This window comes from Dermacentor variabilis, chromosome 11 (assembly GCF_050947875.1).
Source record: "Dermacentor variabilis isolate Ectoservices chromosome 11, ASM5094787v1, whole genome shotgun sequence".
Taxonomy (NCBI): Eukaryota; Metazoa; Arthropoda; class Arachnida; order Ixodida; family Ixodidae; genus Dermacentor; species Dermacentor variabilis.
The window spans coordinates 15,172,552-15,195,192 of record NC_134578.1 but is presented as its reverse complement, the minus strand read 5'-3'; the positions used below and the strand labels follow the sequence as shown (position 1 = coordinate 15,195,192).

Below are 22,641 nucleotides of genomic sequence, written 5' to 3'. Positions count from 1 at the left end.
ATATCTTCTAGTAACGTGTATATTCTGGGCACTATAGTAACATGGGAAGTTTCACTCTTTTCATTGTCGTTTGGGGACCGGTCACGCCGCATTTTACGCTGAATGTGATCGCGGAACAGAGACATAATTTGCCGTATTCAAATGTGTGCCTCACGGGATTTTAACGAAACATTGCAATTTGAATTTTCACGCAAATGTCAAACCTAGCTAGACGATGCTGCTGAATATGTTTCGCATTGAGGGATTGAAATGTTGCATGACGGAAGAAAATTCTCAAATTTATTGAGCTATAAGCGTCATCGAGACCAAGCCTCTAGACAATGGAATCAAAAGGCTGAACCTTTTCTAGTCCGTACGACAGCTGTCCCAAATGATGAACGTTTCTCGCAGTCGCAATTGTTCCCTGTCGCTTTCTTTGCTAAAATAGGGTAGTGAGCTGGTCTGGTTAGCGGTCACGCGGCGAAGCACGTATAAAGACAAATACAGCCGCACGATGGATGCCAATCCTCACAAGTGTGTTAAAATACTTGAATCATCTACATGACATCTGACATGACATCTACATGACATACTCGAACATCTACATACCCTTCGCAACAAAGCTTGCGCCTGCTCAGATACACGCTCAGGAGTGCAAGATGACAAAGGAATTAAAGTCAAACAGTAAGAATTTTCTAAGTGTCGCAAGCTGGTCTGAGTGGTTGACATAACCATTAGGGGGGGCTCATGGAAAAAGACACCAAGAGAGGGCGTCAGAACAAATTACTCCTGTCATTCTATCACATCACTTGCCGTTATCCTTTTCCAGTAGCACAATGATTAATCGTAATAAATGTATTTTTTCTAGAAGGCATAGTCTGTTGGCGAAGATATTAGTTTTAGTATTAGATATTAGTTTTTGTCAGTGAATGCGACAGATAGCGCTGGCTTATGCATGTGCGGCACCCCTCTACAAAGCTGACATCATTCCAGCACACTTGTTAACAGTATGGAACTATTATATAATGGTTATGTAAAGGCAACTCTACTAATGAAAAACTACTGCAAAAAGTGAGTTGTTCACAGTGTACAAACAATCTGCACATTACCTCACTTCTTGTCAGTTTCCATTGGGAGCAGCACAAATAAATCTAATTAGTATAATCGTGTAATGCAGTATTGCTCTGCATTTAAAATAAACACGAGCTCCTAGATGCACACATTTGCATGATTGAGATGACATGTGTAGCACTTCAGTGCTTTCTAAACGGCTTTTGTTTTCAGCAGAGTTATGTTTATCTCATTCACACACTGTCATGGCTGATTCCACATCCTTGGCATCAGCATCAGGATGCTGTAGTTGCCATGTTTGTTGCTGAACATGCTTAAACGCATGATGTTAATATTGCCACTTTGGAAATATGCACCACTTCCGACTCATTGACCAACTGTGGCGTCGGGCTTGTCCGTGTTAACACTGTCATCATCAGCCTATAGTTAATTAAGTCCACTGCAGGACAAAGATTTTTTCCCATAGATTCCCGTGGGTACCCAGTGACCCCTAGTTTGTGTTTAACAAACCAACCCTATGCCTGCAGATTTTCTTTACTCATCACTTCATTAAATCCTCTCTTGCCCTTGCCTACATTTCCCTTTTCTTGTCATCCATGCTGTTGCACTAACAGATCCTTGGCTACCCCCTCGGTGCATTCCATAGTGTGACAAATTCTATTTCTTCCAGTCTAAACTAAAGTGTTAGCTAAGCATCTTAGATCTCTAATCCATATTTCTAGTTAGGTTTGGTTAGGTTATGTCAAAATTAGGTTAGGTTTGTTTTATGTAGTGTCATTATCCAATTCGGTTCCATAGTACCCGATTGGGAAAATGTATTGCTTTTCAGCATTACCTAAAGTGCAATTACGTAAGGTATCCAACCCCGATTTACAGTCTGAAGCATACAGAATTATGTGAAAGTGGTTTAGGGGCATTACTGTTGTAAGTTTTTGTGAAAATTCCCCAAGTTCGGTTAGGTGTGCCATCATAGACGATAGAAGGCAACCATGAAATACCTTTCGAATTATGTGATTTGACTTAGAAATAGAGGATACAACATCGACAATTTAGTGTACTACGTGTTGTTATATCTTCAGCTATGTCTTCTGGCCAATAAAAACTGTTTTTATCACAAGAATGATGCAGAGATGGTTACATTCTCCACTAACATGGAGATGGTGCCTTCAGCAGCTAACCGAAATATTCAAATGAAAAATAGTGTTTTGACGTTCATAATGTGCCAGTTGGTAACAACAACTGGCTTCAAAAGTTATTATGCCCTTTAGTGGGCTTCGGGTCTGAGGAGGTTATACTGTGCAGGCTGTATGGTATTGAAGAAAAATATATTTTCTGTTTCTAGCGTAACGTTGCTTAGTATAATTCCAGTAAGGTGCCACTGACAGAAACTGGTAGATAACCAGTTTCTGTCACAAGATAAGTTATCTACTTCACACACTCCATAACCTGCCAAACTCTTACTTCTATCTAAACTGAAATGTTGTTTGTGCATATTATATCTCTAATCCACACTTCAGTTAGGTTACATTTGCTAAGCTTAAGTTAGATTATGTTGGTTTTACATATCTTTCTTACAGTGCACAGCTTGTGCTGTATTGAACAAAAATGCATTTCGTTTATCCAGCATTAGCTTGCCACCTTGTGTAGCTCCAGTTATGTACTGCTTACAGGAACTCTGGATTGGGCCACCCCAGCTAGCAGCTGAAGAGTTTGTGCCGGTTCTAGCTTTGTTTCTTTTTCTTTCTTTCAGCGTGACATCTACGATTCACGATGGACGACCCCGACCACAAGGACTTGCTCATCCAGCAGCTCAAGGACATTGTCAGGTCCAATGAGGAGATACTCAAGAAGAAAGAGAAAGAACTGGAGGTCTGCTTGGCTGCTCTTTATTCTTGCTCTTCATATTTTTTAATGCCTTTCCTATTCTTCCTGCCTACCCCCACTGCAGGACAGTGCAGCTAGGTATCAGAAACTGAAGCTCCAATCGAGGGCAAAGATTGCTCAGCTCACGAACCAAGCAAAGGCCCAGCATGAGGCATCACCTGAAGTGGTAAGAGTGCTTGTTGTTGCCTTTGCTTGCCTTACCTACTGAGTTTATTAACATTGGTTTCGATGTGTACGCTTCCTTCTTAAAAGCCAAGCTTGCAAATTGCAATTTCGATATGCTGTAATAACTTTTGCTGTGCACGTTATTGCTGAATTGCTGTGTCACCTGTGTTGTCGTCAGTGTGTTTTTTCTTTGTGTTTGTATGTGTGTCCCAATTGTGACAATTGTGTCTTTTGCTATGTACGTTGCAAAGTTTATCTTGATGGTGGAAATCCATGTAGATGCTGCAGGAAATGTCATTTGGAGGGTCAAGGCATTGTTGGAAATGGGGGGAGGGGGGGTGCAATGGGAATTTGAAACCAAGATGCCAAGCTTGGATTACCAGAGTCAAGTAACAGTAGTAATTGTGTCATTTAAACAATAACAATGAGTAAGTCATGTTTGTGATCAGTGAATCGTGAATGCAAAGAACAGGAAAAGGCAGGTGAATGTAGTACATGTCTGCTGTTTAATGACTATAATTGGTTAATTGTATTTTGGACTAGTAGTAGGTAAAAGGTTAGATTCATGCTTAACAGCTGTGAGCTGATGAGATACCACAGCATGTCAAATTAATTCAGTATCCCGAATGAATGAACTAGTTTGTGTCTTCCTTAACTGTTTGACATTGAATATATTTAAGTCCATGCCTTTTCTGCAATATTTTGTTCTATGTACACTATTAGCAGGGGTGATCAAGGAAACTGCCATGAAGTTACATGTTTAACTACGTTCAGAAAAGCTTTTCTTTTTGAGAACTCTCTTTGTAACATTATGTTTATGTTAAACCTCTCTTTGCGTTGCCACTTGAGTGGCGCTATGTTTAAGCGCTCTGTTACTGTTTGTCAGGAACAATGTGAAGATGTGTCAAAGCCCACAACTCCGCACCATGACGCATCTGCGGAAGCGTCAAGGGGTCGCGTCAGAGTCCTCAAGCATCAACTGGATGAGGCCAAGTCGCAGCTTCACAAGAAGGAGCAGGAGATGCAAACATTGCAGCGGTCGTACGAATCCACTGTCAAGCGGCTTGAGCAGCAGCTACTTCAACGTGACCAGCTGCTGATGGAGAGTGCGGAAACACCTAGTGGCCAGACAGCGAAACAGGTGGGTTGCTGCATGGCCTCAGAGATTTGTAGTGCACTTGTCATGATACATCACTGTACACAAGTTCAAGTTCTGTTTGTGTGCATTATTTAAGTTCTGTTCATTTGTTTACGCTAGCGGATTATGAGGCCATGTACAAGTTATAGAAAAGAGAAAAGTCTGGTGCTTTAAGCTGCTGTGAGAATGATGCACGTTACATTTTTTTGTTTCATGTGGTAGTACTATTTGTACCTCCTCCTCTGACCCTGTGTCAATCTGCTTAGATTTTAGGTTTTATCCTGTTGAAGAAAAGATCACAGAGGAAAAAAATATGTGCTTTGATTTAAAGTCCAGTGCACCCTGCACCATAAATTAATAGTTTACATCATCAAGTTGCCACTGATCTTCAAAAAAAAATTATATTTCTTTGTGTGGGACCGTTTTGTTACCACTGACAATGAAGAACACCTGCAAAGTATGTTTCAAATGCCACAAGACTGCACTGCAATGCAGTATGAAAAACCAGCACACAAAAACTCTGAGCAATGTTATAATTTTTTCTCTGTGCTGAGGTAAATAAATGAGTTGTTCACCTATTTGAGCGACGGTCGTTAGACAGTTTTAGTTTAGCATACGCTATACGCTATAGTATAGCATATGCTAAGCAGCACACGTTTGTTGCAGTTTTAGTTGCCCTGCAAGATCTTCAAATCTCAGAGGCCATATGCTGTCATTGCAGCTATCTCCCAACTGCAGAGATAGGTGGCGCTGACATCTCAAACGTTTATTTCATTAGGCTTAGACTCGTTCGAAATGTGAAGTGATCTCGAAAACTATGCAAGGTTATCCACAATACTATGTCGTCGAAGCGGCCTGAGACTAAGCGAAAGCCATTTAGGGAGTCATTTACTGCGAATGAAGTGAATTTTACAAAAGCAATGCGAAATTCAATTCAAAGCATACAACAGGGATCACCGCCATGTTTTCCGCAAACTGCGCAAACCACGCAAAGACGCTAACGCTAAATCTGAGAAATAGTGTGCGTACGCTATACGCTATGGGTCGTTTAGCATTCTGTGCATGCGCAGTAACGACCCGCTATATTATATCATACACAATGGTATAGCATACGCTAAACTAAAACTGTCTATTGTGTCATTGGTAATGCTGGTAACTTGGTAACTGACCTGTGTCAGTTACCAAGTAAAAGGCTTCTCAGATTCTTAGCAGGTTGCACCACAACAAATTACATGATTACTAGCAAGCTCATAAAACTACCCTCATCGACTTAGGAGCCGGTTCGTAATAAGAACTGGTTACGAAAGTTGCTCTGTTACTATTAGTAATGAAAAAATATTACTGAACCAAGTATTGATTGTTTTCTGAAACTATTGACAGTGAAAAAAAAAATTCTAATAGCAGTATTGCTATCGCCAGTACTATAATGCTGGTCTAGTAACATTTTTTATTGACGGTGCTACCAATAGCTTTGCAACTGTTGGCTAGCGCTGTTTCACGAAAGTTTTCGGTATCGGGGTATCATGACATTTAGTTTGTGCATTTTTGCAAGGCAGCGAACTGCGCTCATGTCAGATGATGCAGCAGCCAGTCGGGAAGTATTATATGCTATGTATTATATACTATCAGTGTGTATGTCAAAGTATATAGTATACCAGTATTATATAGTATCAGCTTGCAATGTGCAGTAAATCTTTGATTGTGAGTAAGATAGAGGTGCTGCCTTTGTGTGACGACTTGCAGTGATGGGCACCTTTCAAAATCTCGGTCATCAATTTTGCTGCTATCATCCACACGAAGATTGTGGTTAGGCACTGGTCTGTAAGGATTTAGGTGCTGATCTCGCATGTGAGCTAGAATTTTCAATTCCGAATCGCTGAGGCTCTTTTGAGCGATCAGACATTGAAATTGTGTGTGGTGCCACTGTGCCGTCACTTGCAAAAGCATGGTTTCATTTTGGATGAATTGGCTTGGCTTATCTACCTGCAAGATAAGGATGGCAGGGGTAAGCCATGACATACGTGCGTACTTAGGGAAAAAAAAAGTGATAGAAAACTTATAAAGGTCTGTACAGCAATGAGTGCTTATTGCAAGTGCTAGTTAGTTTCAAAAGTGGCCGAAAAGGCCGAAGTGCTGATGGTTAACAAAAGTTGCACTCCCTCTTGCAAAAGCCCCTGTTGTTTTGCTTTCCCAATTTGCGAGACGGATTACCGGCATCGCTCTCAGTTCTCAGGGTTGCTGGTGGCGGGACTCATACTTCTTTAGAGATTGCTCAGATCGAAACAGTCTGCTTACAGAATTTACATGCGCTTTCGGAAGTAACCACTGCAGGTATAAACACTTCTGAGGATGAGCTTTCTTTTTGCACCATATAAAACTGCGTCCATAAAGATAGCTTGTAGTCCCTTTATCTGTGTAACCTAGAAGGACTGTAATCTGGAGCAGTACAGTAGGCCTTGCCATACATAACCTCTACCGCCGCTGGGCGATGATGCATGCACTGCAAGAATGCAGAGCGCTAGGCTTGTGACAGCACGCACAGCATGTGACTACAGACATGCAGGAAGACAGGTACACTCAGAAAGACATGCAGAAAAACATTATGTGCAGTACACAATGTGATCTGATACTATCTATAGTACCATCGATAGCTTTTTGTTATGGTCGATAACTCATATGACTTAACTGTCAATGGTATTGATAATACTATTGATAATTTTGTATCACTAGTCCACTGTGCTTTTTCTTGGGTTTGAGAGGGATATAGTAGGCACGGCCCTTAGAAGTTAAGCCGGAATCCACGAGTGCTTCTTAGCTAAAGGTGGTTCAAATTTGAATGCTAAGCACAAATACTCTTCAGAATTCAGCTCTGGTAGAGTAGCCAATGCCAGAAGAGGCTCGTCTGCATGCAGTCTTCTGGCCAGCGGCAGGACGGTGGTGGGAACGGTGGTAGCAGCAGCAAGGAAGAAGAGCGTCTGTACGCTCAGATGGTGTACAAGGACTCCAGGATCCTCGAGCTGAACAACCAGATCCTTGAGCTAGAGCGGAGGATCCTGGACCTGCAAGAAAACCTCCGCGAGAAGGACCAGGTTCTCCAGGCACGCAGCAAGGCCATCCAGGTATGCACCACCTACGTGCAAAAAAGAAAAGTTATTGTAATATGTGACTCCTGTTCTAGGTAAAATATGCTGAACTTGTGATGTTATGGTGAAAATGGCAGCAATATGGTAGCAAGCAATGGAGTGAGATCTCCTCTATTTGACAAGACAGTGGCAACAATATATATATAGACTATAAGTACACCAGATGCTGTTGGCATATTTCTTTTTAAAGTTACATTTCTAGTGTCTTATGGTGCTTTTAGTGCTGCCAAGTTTTGAACTTCAAGGGGGGAAGACGTAATCATTTTGAAAAAAGGAAGAAACGCAGAAGGAGGCTCAACAATTTATTGAAGTCAAAACCAGTTTAAGGCATTCCATTGATTGCTCTTCTGCAGCCCAGGTGTAGCCAAGGGATGTAAAGTCCCATGATGAACTTTGAAGGGTCCCTGAACCACCCCTCGGACTTGGTGAAATAACATAGCCCACGAATAGCGTGCGCTGCTGTGGACATCTCAGTCAAGTTTTTCTGTCGTATGCGGTGCGTGGAGCTCGCAAGCAGAGCGCAAAATCACCATTCTCTCAAACGCTCTCCTTTCAACAGAAGCCTGCTCCTCATTCTCTTCTGGATGCTTTATTTCATAATAAAGTGGATTCCCATAAGCGGCCTGCTATTGGTAGCTACGGTCTGTTACATAGCGTAGATACTGCGGCCGCTGCGGGGTGCCACCACGAGTCCACTGTCTAAGCATGCTGCGGCTCACTGAGCACAACCTCGTTTGGCTTATGTTCAGCGCATCATACGCACCAAAACTGGAAGTCGTGGTGTCTACGTTAACGTCCAAAATGAAATTTGAACTGTGCACCACGATGACATGTAGAAGGTGGGAACGCTGTGGGCACACCCCACTCCGCCCATAGCCTTCGCAGTGCAAGGCATTGAAGAAGGAACAGGAGAACAATGGAGGCCATGTTTGAATGCCAATAATTCCCCTTATTCTGAATGCATTCAAGTATTTTTTTGTGGCAAAGTATTTCTGAAATAGCCTATTTTCTCTTCAAATGTCTTTCTCCACTTTGATAAAAAGTGGTACAGGGCTCCTTCAAGGTATGATGAACTTGCACAGGCTTCCAAAGCCTTTAGTGGTGCATCGTCCTGGCGACAGTAATTGATGTTGTGGAGTAATAGAGGGCGCATTTACTTGGAGTGAAGCCACACTATTTCCTCTCTAGATTCCATGATCACAGTCCATACCCGATAGCATATATGTTGTATCGTAATGCTAGCATTGAGGATCGCTTGACCAGCCGTCTGCATTTTACTTGCTAGGTTCTGTCCTGTTATGTTTATTTTTTTACATTGCATGCCAATTTTATTGTTTCATTTTTAAAAGATATAAATTATTTTTGCATACTTTCTTTGCGTCCTCTGCTTGTGTGAGGAGGTAAGCCCCCGAGTAGGTAGCCATGGCTGCACACGTGCACAAGAACCTGTCACAGGTTCTTTACCATGTCTTTTGAATTGGTTGCTGAAACTACATGTTTGAAGCACCGACATTCACGTGTAACTCTCATCGTTGAAAGCTGCGCGCCATATGCTAGATTCAAAAGCCAACTTTTTCATTGGGTTCGCTGCCTAAACTATTTGTTTGATGTGCCAACTTTAGCGTATTTTGATGGCAGACATTCCCATACTGCCACTAGAATACTGCACACGGCACCTCAGGTTTAGAACGCAACCCAACCCATCTCATGTGCACTCGTGTGCTCTGTGACCATCCAGCTCATGACGGAAGACCTCAGTCTTCGAAGCAAGACTGTCGTTGATGACCTGGACGACACTCGGGCCGAGATGCGGTTAATGCAGCAGAATTTCTTAGAAAAGGTAAAGAAAATGCCCTGTGAAAGCACTATGCTAGCCCTTTCGCATCTCTTTGCCTTGTGCATGTACCTAAACCTACGCACATTGCTTAGCGTTACCTCGGCTGTGTATTGACTGGCCGTTCACTCCTTATGCACCTTCCTTGCTTTTCTCTGAACCTTGGTTGCTTGGCATGGAGATGGACTCTCTCGTGCTTTTGAAAGTGAGCCTTCCATATTTCTTTGTGCTGTCTAGGCTATCCTGTGCTTGGCTAAGCTGACAGTGCTTTTCGTTGCAAAAAAAATTGTTATTGCTTTTCATTCATTTTTTCTACATTGTTACTGTTCTTCTGCGATGCCCGAATTCAATGTCGCGTATTTTCCTGTCCTTCCTTCTTGTCCCACTGCTCTTTGGAGACTTCTCCGCTGACTGCCTTTCCTTCTACAACTTACCATTTTTGCCTTGGAATGTTTCACAAGAACGCTTCTCATCCCATCTTGGCACACTCTGTACTGTCTTCAATTGATAAGGTTAGGTTATAGTGTTTTAATAGTGTCGTTATAGGAATTCTTCACTATTCAGAAGATTTTATATGGCCAGCGAAGTGTACTTACGTACACATTTTTTAGCTCTTTATGAGTGACAATATTGTGCAAGTGAACTGTGTAAACGTATGAGTATTGTGTTATTAGAAAAAGACATACCTGCCATGGTGGGGCAGTAGCCATGGTGTACGGCAGCTGATCATGAGGTCATGGGCTTGATTTGCAGCTGAAGTTGCCACATTTCAGTAAGGGGGGAACGTGGAAATGCTCGTGTATACAGATTTAGGTGCCCTTTAAAGAACATCAGCTGGTCAAAATTAATCTGTGAACATGCGCGTACAATGAATGTTGGCAATAACAAAGGTATTTTTTTGTCGGACATGACTTCGTTATAATGATGCTTGACTGTTATTGGGAACATAGCTTGAATTAAGATTTGCAGACGGCAGCAGCTTGTATCGTCTACATAGCGATCCGTTCACTTATAAGTGACAAGACCAAGTGGAATGAAATTTTTTTTTTGTCGAACCTAGGCCCTGTAAGCTTTTAATACAGTACAGATAAAATTAACGCTACTCTTAACATCATAACAGGAAATGTCATGGAAGGAGCGCGAAGTGTCCCTTACTGCCGACCTCAACTCGAACAAGAGCCGAGTGGTGGATCTGGAGGAAGGTTTCCGGAAGCTGGAGTCAGCCAGGTTCCAGTTGGCGACGCACAATGCGGAGCTTCAAGAGAAAGTGGTCCGACTCCAGGAGACGGTGGAGAAGGCAAAGGCAGACCAGGCAACTGCATTTCAGGGTAAAATTTTTTTTTAATCGTCATCAACAGATTTGTTTGTGGGTTCTGGTCACACTTCAATATTGGTGAAGTGCAAAAATGGCTGTGTAGTACTTATCATACTTCATGTTCTAATGCTGGCAGCTCGAAGGCTCGCAGTAGCAAACACCGTTGCATTCAGCACTCTTCAGTTTCCTTTGTGCCATCGAGCCAGTTCTGCTTTGCACATTGAGCTACATCACGCACAGCTGCCCTCGCCTTCTGATGATGAGGTGAGGGCCGTTCCCGAGCGTGAGACATCAACCATCTCGCGTCAGCTCTGCAGCCGTGCTTTCCTGTTGTGCGTCTGCGAAAGCCAGGCGTGATACATTTCCCTGCCTTTTCTATTAGGAAGCAAGAAAGGTGGAGAGGATAAGATGCATCGTGAGAATGACACCAAACCTGAAAAGGCCAGGGAGTCCAAGAAACTAATCACCAAACTGCAACAAAAACGACTCAAGTTCAGGTTATGCTCTTTTTCATCGGTTACCAGTTCATGTGCATGTTGATGAACTTGCACTAGCAAGGCATAGATACTACGCAGCTGATAACACCTGTGCTTTATCAGCAGTGCGACGTTGTGGTGCCATCTAGCATGCAAAATGCATATGATGCATGTTGCCTCTGAGACTTCAGTGCATACTTTTGCAGCTTCTTCCGCCTTCTTGTTTCACAGACATATGATATACAAGAGGCATCAAACAAGATGATACGAACAAAGCAAACATTAAACATCATAAGAAAGTAATTGAATAAGTATATGTAACATAAGAATGTATAGTATATGAAAATATAGTGTATAAGTTACGATAGAACAAAAACGTATGAGCAGAAAAGTGAGTAAGTAACAGTCCAAGTAAAACTCGTGTGTGGTTACCCATCTCAGAGGCAGTTATGACTCACAAGAGGCTTCAGACAAGGGGATTGACAAAGCAGGGCAAAAAAAAAGTATAATTTGAAGTAAACAAGGTTCTTGATCTGGTCCATTCGCCAGTTGAAGTGCTCATTATCAGAAGGCTAGAAACAATGGTGATCTTTCACTTTTCTGCTTGTTTAAAATGTGCCCAACTAAAGAAATTTCTGAATGGAATTGTGTGCGCCCTGAAGGAAATAAATTGTACTCTTTTACCACACGAGAACCTCGTTCATACATTTTGGAAAGAAAACACTAGAAAAAAAGTGCAATAACCAGGAAAGCATATGCTCAAAATTCACTAAAAGAATTTGACAGGGTCAAGTTGACATCCACGTAATGGGAACTGTTGCGTGAATTGTTGCAGTATGAGATGGCGACATACATGCATGGAACTAGTGGGGCCCTAGCAGCCCAAGGTGTGCGGTGTCGTTATTGCAGATTAGGCGAGCTTATGTTTGCATGCCTTGAATTCGGCCTGGGTCAGCAGCTTCCTCACGCAGGGCATTTTGGTGGAAAATTTTGACGTGTCCATTAGGTGCCAATTGTTGCGCCATGAGACGCTGACATTGAGCTTACAGTGCCCGAGCGACCCAAGATGCACATTGTTGTATTCTTGTTGTGTAGCTTTAAGACAGCGACAGCAAACCTAAACAAAATCGAGCTGGTGGGTAACGGTGAAATACGATGCCAACAGAACGAAACATAATGCTCCCTTCGCTTGTAGTAGGGAACAGTGGCGTGTTTGGGTTATTGCCTATTAAATGTGTGCAGTACGCTTCCAACAGCACTGCGCTGTGAAACAGATCTGTGAAGATGGTTATCGGAATAGGGTTGGTGGTGATAGCTTTGAATGCAGCATGCGATGACACGAGTGGTGATTTGCTGGTACTGGAATAAGAAACTGAGTGTGCGGCGGCGTTTTCACATGAAACAGGCGGGCGAGTATTGTGGGGAAAGGGTTGCGGCTAGTGGCTGCTATTCTAGACTGTGTGCCTTGCTCCTTTTCTTGCTTACGTGGAATCTAGTCATCAGAAAACATATCATACTATTGCAGTTTGGCAATGTACTGAACATTGGTGTTAAAAGATTGTGTTTCCTGAGAGCGTATGATCTGGTAAAAAAGAAGTATAACTGTATTGGGTCATTTCTTGTGTTCTCTATTGCACGAAATCATATAAAATGGTATTTTTTTAGTAAGGTTCTACTGTATTTTATACCTTCTCTGTGTATAAATCCAAGAAATGTACAATAGTCTATTGAACATCCGTAGTTGGTCTCTTTAATTCATATTTGGGCTCAGTGAGATGGTTTATTTCAATACTGCTGCTTATTTGCCATTCCCTTTGCATGCTTGCCTGCAGCCAAGATTAACTCCCTCACTAAGGAGCTGGAAGAGAAGACAACAGCTCTGGAGGAAACGCGGAAGACGCTTCAGGAGACGACGCGGGAGACCGACAACAGGATACTGAAAGCCAGGGCGCTCGAAAGGCGTCGAGCCAAGCAGTTTGAACGTGAACTGCAGGAGCTAAAGAAGGTTTGCAAAACAATTAGCAAAGCTTTTTTATGCAGTGGTACATTAGGCAAGTAGCTCATCGAGCAGATGGTGGCTCAGGCATAGAGTATTAGAGCGACTGACCCAGACAACATAAAAAAGTCCCATAGACGTTCCAAACAAAATCCACCCCATCCCACATCCCAGTGACGATGTCTTGTGGACTTTAAAGCAACATCCCAATCAGGAAAGTCTGGAAAACGCTCAATCACGGACTTGATTGGAATGTGGAATCGGCATGTGAAATATTTTTTGCAGACATGTATCAGGAGACGTTGTGCCAGGTGGCTGTGTGTCTGCATCCTAGACGGACGCTTTTTTTAAGTTCACCTAATAGTTTAGCTTATCCTAACAGGGACGTACTGAGGAGGTCACTTGTGGACCTTATTTTTTTTGGCCCACACATTAGCAGTCAGCCTCCTAGAGGTTCAGTCTTTCAGTCTCTGAGAAAGAGAAACATGCTTTCTGATATGTTTAAATTAGAAAACAAAGCTGTTGTGAAGTAATGGAACACAATCTCTAAGGCCATAATAACTCACTTAGAAGCTAATGAACTAATTTACAGTCGACAGCATGGTTTTAGATCAAGTCTTTCAGCTATATAAGTCAACTTGCTGAAATAACCAATATAGCTAATGCAAATAATGACGGCCATTTAGGTGTAGCATTTTTAGATTTCCCCAAGTCATTCGATGTACCAGGGTGGTTGCTTGGGCATTCATGATCAAAAATAACATACAGCGCAAAGGACAAGGACTCCGAGACTGTGTACGTTGCCTCTCGCAGTCCTTGTTCTTCGGGCTATGCATTATTTTTGATCATTCGATGTAGTTTGACATCGGGATTTAATTACAAAACTATCAGCTTTTGGTATTCAAAGTAAAATAGCATTTCTAGCTTTCTAAGTAACCGAAGACAAAATTGTGACATTGGACAAATATGTCACGCAGCAACTTGCTATTCGTTCCAGAGTGCCTCAAGGGTCAGCTCTTGCACCCCTCTTATTACTAATGCATATTAGTGACCTCCAGTTCTCCGTTAAAGATCCCGTTCATATGGGACTGTTTGCCGACAACCGTGTTGTGTACACAGTCGTACACAACACAGGTGATCAAATAGAATAAATCATTTCTATCAATCTGCTCTTGGCTCGAAACTTGGGCTGTGAAATTAAATACGTCAGAAGCTCATTGCATCTCATTTACGAATAAGAAAAAGCCACTTAAATTTATATATACTTCTTGGAAGCACCAAAATTATCCAGAGTGATCAGGTGAAACAGCTGGGTCTTAACCTCTCGTGTAATCTTAATTGTAAACCCCCTTGCTTCAGCCATATGTCAGAAAGCTGAAGGAAAGCTGTCTTTCTTGAGAAGGAAATTGCATAAAGTTCCCATACATGTCAAACTAAATGCTTACAAGACACTAATCAGGCCAAGCTTAGAGTGTGCCGACTAAATCTGGTGTCCCTATCAAAAACGCTTCATCAGTAAAATAGAATGCTCACAAAAGTTAGCCACTAAATTCGCATACCCAGACTACTCAAGGCAGTCTAGCGCTTCGGATTCGCTTACGAGGGAACGCTTACAACCACTTTCACAACAAATAATCATTTCGAGCCTAAAAGTTATTTATCTCTTATAACGTGGTCACTTCAGAATACCGAGATCTCATTACCTGGATTCACCTTTTATGCCCTCATCGACACTGATCCATTGAAAAGAAATTTGTCAAGCCTATACTTGTGTAAGGGCCGAATTTTTTTCCCACAATTTTGGGGAGGTGCGGCTTTTATGCGGGATCGAACCTTTCCGTCAAAATGGTGCCAGTGCAGCCTTGACTTCTGCACACCCCGGTTCCATGGATGCACCATTGCTTGAGAGGTGAATGCAAAGTTCTTGCCATCTAGTAGCAGCATGCAGAAATGCACAGTGAAAGAACAGTTCGACAATGCGCGCGTGTGGCCTTGGGATACCAAACGCAACTGCTTCTCTGTTAAAAATTTTTTTTTTTACAAATTTTGAGCTGCCAGTTTGGGGGTGCGGCCCTTACATGAGTCTGTACAGTAAATAAAGTCCTACATTTCAAAAGATAACAGAACACTTAAAAAAGAACAATGACAGGATAAGGCACAATGACAGGAAGCGCCTTGTCCTGTCATAGTTCTTTCTTAGTGTACTGTCTCTGTTGGCGCTTCATCTTTTGAAAGCTATGAACGAACTAGCTCCACAACATGTTCTACTGAAAGTCCTAGAGTGGGCATCCATAGGACCTCTTTCGGTGTTTCACTTCAGAACTTTTCAGGATCACTTTGGTACATCCTTAGGTACATTTGGTATTTCCCCAACGTCCAAACAAGTATGTACACAAGACATCCCTAGAATGCCTATGTGCTGTCTGGGGAGAGTTGAGCTGGTTGGTAAGGGCTCATGTTAGGAAAAGGTAGGTGTGCAGGGCAAATGCAAAGCAAATGGACAATGTGCCCCTCTGCTTGTGTTCGTGTCTGCACGCCCACCTTTTTTCTAACACGAGGCATAGTTTCCTACAAAAGTTACTAGAGGAAACTCTGACTGATTGTATAGTTACCATGGGAATGGTGCTCAGCGCGTGGATGTGAATTATCTTTGTACTTGTGGCATTGTTCTTGTGACATTATTTATTATGCTGTGTCTGTCTTTGTTAGCCTAAATTTCAAGGCAATGAGACTGACCACGCTTGCATAATCACTGCAAATTGTTGCATTTCATAATGCAATATTTTGTTGCAAGTGATCAATTTGCAAAGTGACAAAGCCGTTTCGAAGCCAGGCGGATGAAGTTTAGGCAAATTCGTGTGCTAACCATCATCCCATGCTGGATGAACCGTTCTGGGTACATATTCTTTGACAGTGACCTTTGGCAGTGCTATTGCATTTGTGTTTCGTAGTACACACATCGTGTTCAATGATTCAAGTGGTTTTGCTCAACCAGCCAATCAGTTCAACCAGTTTTGCTCCACTAGCCAATCGGTGCACACTGAAAGCAATGTCATCAAAAGTGGCTGTTCAAGGATATGTCACTTGCTTGCAGCTCTCGTAGACACCAGTGCTGCAGTTCCCAAGTCACGTGACTAACCGGGCTAGTTGGTGGTGAAATATCTTGCTTGAAAGCACCGTTTGACAGCGAGACAGGAACATAAATGCATGAGTACGAGCTTTAACTTGTCACCATAAACGCTTCTTGCAAATATGCTACATTTCCCAGTTTTATTTTTGTAGGAAACTCCATAGAGCTCAGTGGCTCAGGATCTCGGATGCTTGAGCACAGAGGGCTCCTACCAGGAGAAAGAACATGGCATTTTGAGGGAATTTGTCATTTCTACAAAAGCTGAGCCAGAGAAAATGGAATTTTTCACCCCCGTCCCTTTGAATTGGGAACTCTGGCACCTACGGTGATTAAGGTAAAGCCAGTGGTATGCCAGAAGGCCTATGCCAGCAGGCTTATGCCAGAAGGTGAACTTAGCCTATGCAAACTGCATATAATGGTGTATTTTGCTGGTTCTGTGAGTGTGAGCCTGGCCAGGGGGTTGCAGTGTCGTAAAACACGATTCAGTCAAATCTGATGGTGCATCGCATTTGATTTGCAGTCTGCTCGTGGTAGTTGTTAAAAAATATGGGCTGACGTAGTAACCTAGCAAACCATAAGCCAGCAGGACCTTAATAACACAACTTTAAATAATGGAAGTCTTTTCTAGATTGAACCGACGTTTTACCAAGAGCTTGCTTTTGATCACTATCTTTGTCTCCTTCTTGTAGGGAAATCCGGATGCAACGCCGTCGGATGTCACGACTCTGCAGCAGCGAATAGCCGAGCTCGAGGAGGAGAAAGGTGCGCTTCAGCTCAAAGCCCTGGAGATGGAAGATGCTCTCTCGTCGCAAGGTTCTTTTTTTTCTCGTGTTCCCCCATATTGGCTCATCAATTCACACCCGGGGCTTCTCCATCTCCATCTCACGCGATGATTGAAGAACGGAATTTTGCATGTTACGGCAAAAACCTTTTACGAGCTCAGTCATGATCAGCCGACCCTGACAACTCCCTCAATTCTAGTGATTGACATGCTTTAGAAGAACTTGAGCTTGGCGTAGTTTGGTTATTTACTGCATGACTTGCTTACTCCCAAGCAAAGACGATGAAAAAGAAAGATATGTGAACAGAGACCTGGGTATTGTCGTTGTTCGCACTTCTTGGTTGTCCTCGTCTTTTCTTAGATGTAAACTTATGTACTGATCAACGGTACGCTGTGAGCAAGAAAAGCTTCAGGCTAGAGCCAATGTTTTCGACAAAGGGACTTGTCTTTGTAGGGGCTTGTATTTTTACAAGGCAAATACTTGTACTCATTGCTTTCTTTTCCCAGTGGCACATCTGAACTGTGGATACCTTTTGATACAACTTTTAATCCAACTCTGTTTTCTTTTAGCTGTTTTACGTTTATCCTTGCTCACTTTGTGCTTTTGGGGAAAAATTTAAGTCCACTGGATTGACAATGCGTCCTAACACATTGGAGCTCTTTACCACCTTTTTTTTTATGTTGAAGCTTTCATTGGGGGGGGCGGGGAGGGCTGTTCCCCCCACTTTTGCATGGATGGCTATCTTGACGTGTTAATTGGGCTCATCCAAGATGCAGTGTAATGAAAGTGGGCCCATCCTGGAGACTTGGCGGGCCAGTCTTGATACCAGTGCTAAATACGTCTCCTCGCAAAGGTTTTGATGTAGTTTGTAACACAAACCTATCGTGGAGGCATTTCCACATTGCAGCACCCACAAGGACTTGCACTTTACTTTCTTAGTGTATGTCCAGCTTTAAACTTTCTTTTTTTATTATTGAGTATCAGTTCACCGCTTCTGACTGTGGTGTGAGCTGACGTGATCAATAAAGAAATGATGGATGAACAAAGTTTTCAAAGCAGGCCCAGCAGGCGAGCATCCAAGGGCACCAGCAGTGTCGGCGCGCCGGTTGCCATAGCAACAGCAAATCGGGAGGCACCTCTCAGCATGCTAGTGCACTGAGCCCGTAGGAGAACCGCGGGCATCGTGAACTTCGTCGGATTTGCCCCTGGTTTCTTTACGCTTATGCTTTTTCTACATAGCCATCATAGGTGAGGAGGTGGGAATGTAAAGGTGAAAGCTATGTGCTGTCAAGTGATGCCAAGATGGCTGTGCACCAGCAGCGGGAAGTACAAAAGATCGCTCTGCGAACTACGGTATTTTTGCACTGTTTTGCGCTCCTTTCTCACCGTCTGCACTGACAAATGAATTTTTTCGCCGGCTCTTTGGCTGCATTTTCAGCTAAATCATTTTCATACAGTGTAGGTTAGGCATTGCAGATGCCAAAATTACTGGTATCCCAAACTTAATTTCTTTTTTTTTTTGCTATCTTCGCAAAGTGGTCCCCACATCCCTCTTTAACCAATAGGTCTAACCAGTAAATGTTCGGCAGGTCTACCGTGAAGCTAATGCTTGACTTTGACATTCTGCCCAATGTTTTCTAGCCCAATTTTTTAACTGTCCCAAGGCCTACCTCTGCATACTTGCTGCTTTCTGGGAAAAACCAACTTTCACCAGAGATACGTCAATGTTCATTACTGGGTTCTTTTCTCTAATTAATTCTTTAAAGCATAGCTTTGTTTTGCCGACTATCCTGAGTTTCGTGACGTGTCTTGCTGTCTTGCTGAGTAGTGTTTAGCAAGAGGTCTCTGCAGAATCTAAAAAAAAAGCATGAGAACAGCTATGTTTCATATTTGAAGGGTAGATGAGAAGAAAGGGGGTTAACCGAGAGGCCCGATTTTTATTAGTCATATCATAAGAAGCCAACAAACACTGACACCAAGGACAACATAGGAGAAATTAGTTGTGCTTAATAAATGAAATTTAAAAAAAACGATAAATCAATGGAAATTAAAGTGGTTGAAAAACAACTTGCCGCAGGTGGGAACCGAACCCACAACTTTCAACGAAGGTTGTGGGTTAAAGGGTAGGAAAACATCTCCAAATGCATTGCGGTGCATTTGGAAAGGGAAATGCTTCCGAAGGAGAGCGTTCTCACTGAAAGAGCACATTATTTTGTGCACTTTGACATGCTTGTCAGCAAGCGATATTTAAAGAAAAGCCTTTTTTTTTTTTGTCTGCTGCATATCTTTTTTTTTTCTGCACGCAGTCTGCTGTGAGATTTCAGTTCTGTTTTGCCCGCTCGTTAAACCTCACTTGGACAATTCCCATAATGTGAGGTAATCAGCATGTTTTTCTTTTCTTTTGTAACCCCCCTAATTCCTAGAAGAACCTGCGGCAGACTCCCGCCCTGTCATTATAATGACCATCAAACGTCTTTCAACACTTCCAGTTGCCTCAAATTCACGTTAGTCATTTGTGCCTACTTATTCTTTCTTATTCTCCTCATTCTGAGGAGTGGGAAGAGCAGGCTATGCATATAAATAGCTGCTTCGGAACACAGTTGTTGCCATGACAACAAGTCCTCTTGTCAAAACATTGGCTCCAGCATGAGACATTCCTATGTTAAACTACTGTCCATAACTTCAGATCTCCCATCTTCCTGCGAACCCTTTTGTCTCGCATGAACCTCAGTTCTGGGTCATGCAGTGACTTGCATTTTGATGCCGATGGCTGTAAACGTTTTTGAGCTTGGCTTCGAGCTTTTGGTTTGTACTGGCTCAAATTTTGCGGCATGATCGCATTTCTTGGTCTACATTGTTCTGTGAAATACTTGGTAGCCTTGGTTGCCTGGTTTGACCAGGAAAAAAAAAATTAATAGACCACCTTCACATGCACACCTCACCATCGGGAGACAAAGCTGCCAAAGAGATGTTAGGTTGCTATCTGTTGGCAAATAAAAGTCTGGACATACCACGATGTGATCCAAAAAGAAATAATCTTGTTGCTAAGTTCAAGAGGAATAAAAAATGTAGTAAGGGCAAAAAATCTTTTTTTCTTTTTAAATGTTGTTCAGATGTCATTAGGCGTACCTCCAATACTGCATGCTCCACAGGCAGTTTGCAGGGAAATTTAGCGTTCTTTATAGCTTCAGGGATATTTAGACTTTTCATAATATTCATATTAGATATCAAATGCAAGCTGGCGGTTTTCTAGTGGAGTTTTAAGGGGAAGCTTTCCCTCAAGGGCTACTATCTAAATACATGTGAACGTAGAAATAATTTTGCCCATAGTCCACTGCGCCAAACTTGCTGAGGTTTGTTACGCCTAAAGAAAACAGTTGAACTTTATTAACTGCAAGTCAAAGATCATTTATTTAGGCTGTCTGTTTTTGCAAGAATTGTTGAATGTTCCAAATTAAATAAGGAACCTGAACATAATTTTCACAACTTCAGCTCAGCAACAAAAAGTAATATCACAGTCTGTAAGCTGCACCTACTGAAACATCAAAGCAAACAAAATGGATGTATCATACAGGGCTGTGATATCAGCTAGTTATTTGTGAGTAGAACTTTTGCAAAACCCCTGCAAATATTATGTCAATTTCGCATAAGCTGCAAATTGATTTATCACATTGGTCCACTTGTGATGGCCTAGCAGCTGCAGTTTACGGAATTGCAATATCCGTTTCTGGTGCAGAATTATGGATTTTTTAAGCTTTATGCTTCCATTTTTTTGTTAACTTTCTGATTTTTGACAACATTCACGAAAAGTGTGGTGCCCTAACTTGGAATTCTGCATCACACAATTAGGAGCGTTCAGCTTTCTCTCTGAAGTGCAAAAATTTTCATTAATTTCCGTTCAATGGTTGCATAACAGAATTGATGTGTATCACCTGTATTTGAATAGGGAAATCGGAAACCTTGCTCTTAAGCAAAAGAAGCAAAGTACCAGTCACTCACGTTTGCCCCACTCGTTCACATTTTGTTGTGTGCAGCCGTAAAATTGGAGGAGATGGTCACCAAGGACAAGATCATTGAAGAGCTCAAGGGCCAGGTGAAGGCAGCACGAGACGAGAAGATCTCGCTCGAGGTGCAAGCTGCACAGATTGAGGAGCAGAAAGAAAGTGAGGACAACAACCCTTCCTTCCTTCTTTCATTTTCGGCTCGGCTCATTTTAAAGAGCAGCGTTCTTAGTACACTTTCTTGGGATTGGTGTGGCTACCTGGTTGCTGGGTCGGTTCCGAATGTATGTGTATGTGTGTGTGCGTATATATATATATATATATATATATGTGTGTGTGTGTGTGTGTGTGTGTGTGTGTGTGCGTGCGTGTGTGCGTGCATGTACGTGTGTGTGTGTGCATTTAATTAATTTAATTGTGGGGTTTTACGTGCCCAAACCACTTTCTGATTATGAGGCACGCCGTAGTGGGGGGCTCCGGAAATTTCGACCACCTGGGGTTCTTTACTGTGCACTTAAATCTAAGCACACGGGTGTTTTCGCACTTCGCCTCCATCGAAATGCGGCCGCCGTGGCCGGGATTCGATCCCGCGACCTCGTGCTCAGCAGCCCAACACCATCTGTGTGTGTGTGCATGTATGTGTATGTATTTATGTGTACACACACACACACACACACACACACACACACACACACACACACACACACACACACACACACACACACACACACACACACACACACACACACACACACACACACACACACAAAAGTTATATGAAAGTATGCATGAGCTGGCTTAAATGGCTAAGTATGCCCATCTCTGTATTACGTAACGAAAAATTAACTTCTTACATAAAACCATAACATATAATGTCGGCTCGCAGCCATCTTTAAAGCACGCTGATCTGTTTATAGTATGATAAATTATATTTAACATATTTCTTAAATTTAGTTACTCGGTGCGTGTTACTGGGCGCGTGTACGTTCTTGGCCGATCTTCCGCAATGGGCACGTCCCACTATGACACAAGCGGTACAGAATCCCTAAATGTTGCATGATACACGTCATCCTTTTCTGTCCATGCACCTTTCATCACCATTTTTCATGGACAGGCATCATACACCATCCTCAACCTTGTGACGTCACTGTGTATACGTCTCCCACTGGGCATCTGCCCGGTTTGGTGCTTGCATTTTGGCATAGCTTGTGAGTGATGTAAGGCATAGCCTTTATAAAAATGGGATGGGAATAAGTTTTGAACTTTGTGGTGGACAGAAAACAGTTCATGAGGCTACAAGTTGCATAGCGTGAAAGTAAATGAAATTGTACGCATTGCCATTAGTTGGAAAGCATTTATTTACCCACTTTACTAAAGTGTCATTTTACATAGATTCCTGCACGTGTGTTAGACCTACATATTTTTTGTCTTTATAGCAGTACTTATGCATACTTTTAAAGTTGTAGAACTTCTACCACACATTTTTTGCACATGAAAGGCCGACACTTGACGTTGGCAAGCAAGCACAGGGTTTCAGAAGCACTTGCAAGGTGTTTTAGCGGATGCTAAAATTGGTCTCAAAACTCGGGCACGGCATCGTCGACATTATCAGGATGTTCTTAAGCAGTGCAGCACTTGCTAATGTTGTGGAGCAAATAAGGACTGCTATTTTGTAGTGATTCCTTTTTCAATGCTATTCCGTTTTGTGCTTCGTCAGTGGTCAGAGG

At 42.5% G+C, this 22,641-nt stretch overlaps 1 protein-coding gene across 4 annotated transcripts in view; it reads left to right on the top strand.

Moving 5' to 3' along the window:
* LOC142564957 (uncharacterized) overlaps window positions 1–22,641 on the top strand; it is a 50,188-nt gene that overhangs the window by 1,054 nt on the left and 26,493 nt on the right. For 2 of the 4 annotated variants that reach the window (XM_075676174.1, XM_075676176.1), the window contains exons 2-10: window positions 2,801–2,919; window positions 2,999–3,100; window positions 3,986–4,240; window positions 7,150–7,356; window positions 9,119–9,220; window positions 10,335–10,542; window positions 12,838–13,010; window positions 16,821–16,944; window positions 20,948–21,076. In XM_075676174.1, the coding sequence (XP_075532289.1) occupies window positions 2,821–2,919; window positions 2,999–3,100; window positions 3,986–4,240; window positions 7,150–7,356; window positions 9,119–9,220; window positions 10,335–10,542; window positions 12,838–13,010; window positions 16,821–16,944; window positions 20,948–21,076 (1,399 nt within the window). In that variant the 5' untranslated portion in view covers window positions 2,801–2,820. The remainder of the gene's footprint in view (window positions 1–2,800; window positions 2,920–2,998; window positions 3,101–3,985; window positions 4,241–7,149; window positions 7,357–9,118; window positions 9,221–10,334; window positions 10,543–12,837; window positions 13,011–16,820; window positions 16,945–20,947; window positions 21,077–22,641) is intronic. The other 2 variants (XM_075676175.1, XM_075676177.1) reach the window with 2 other exon arrangements.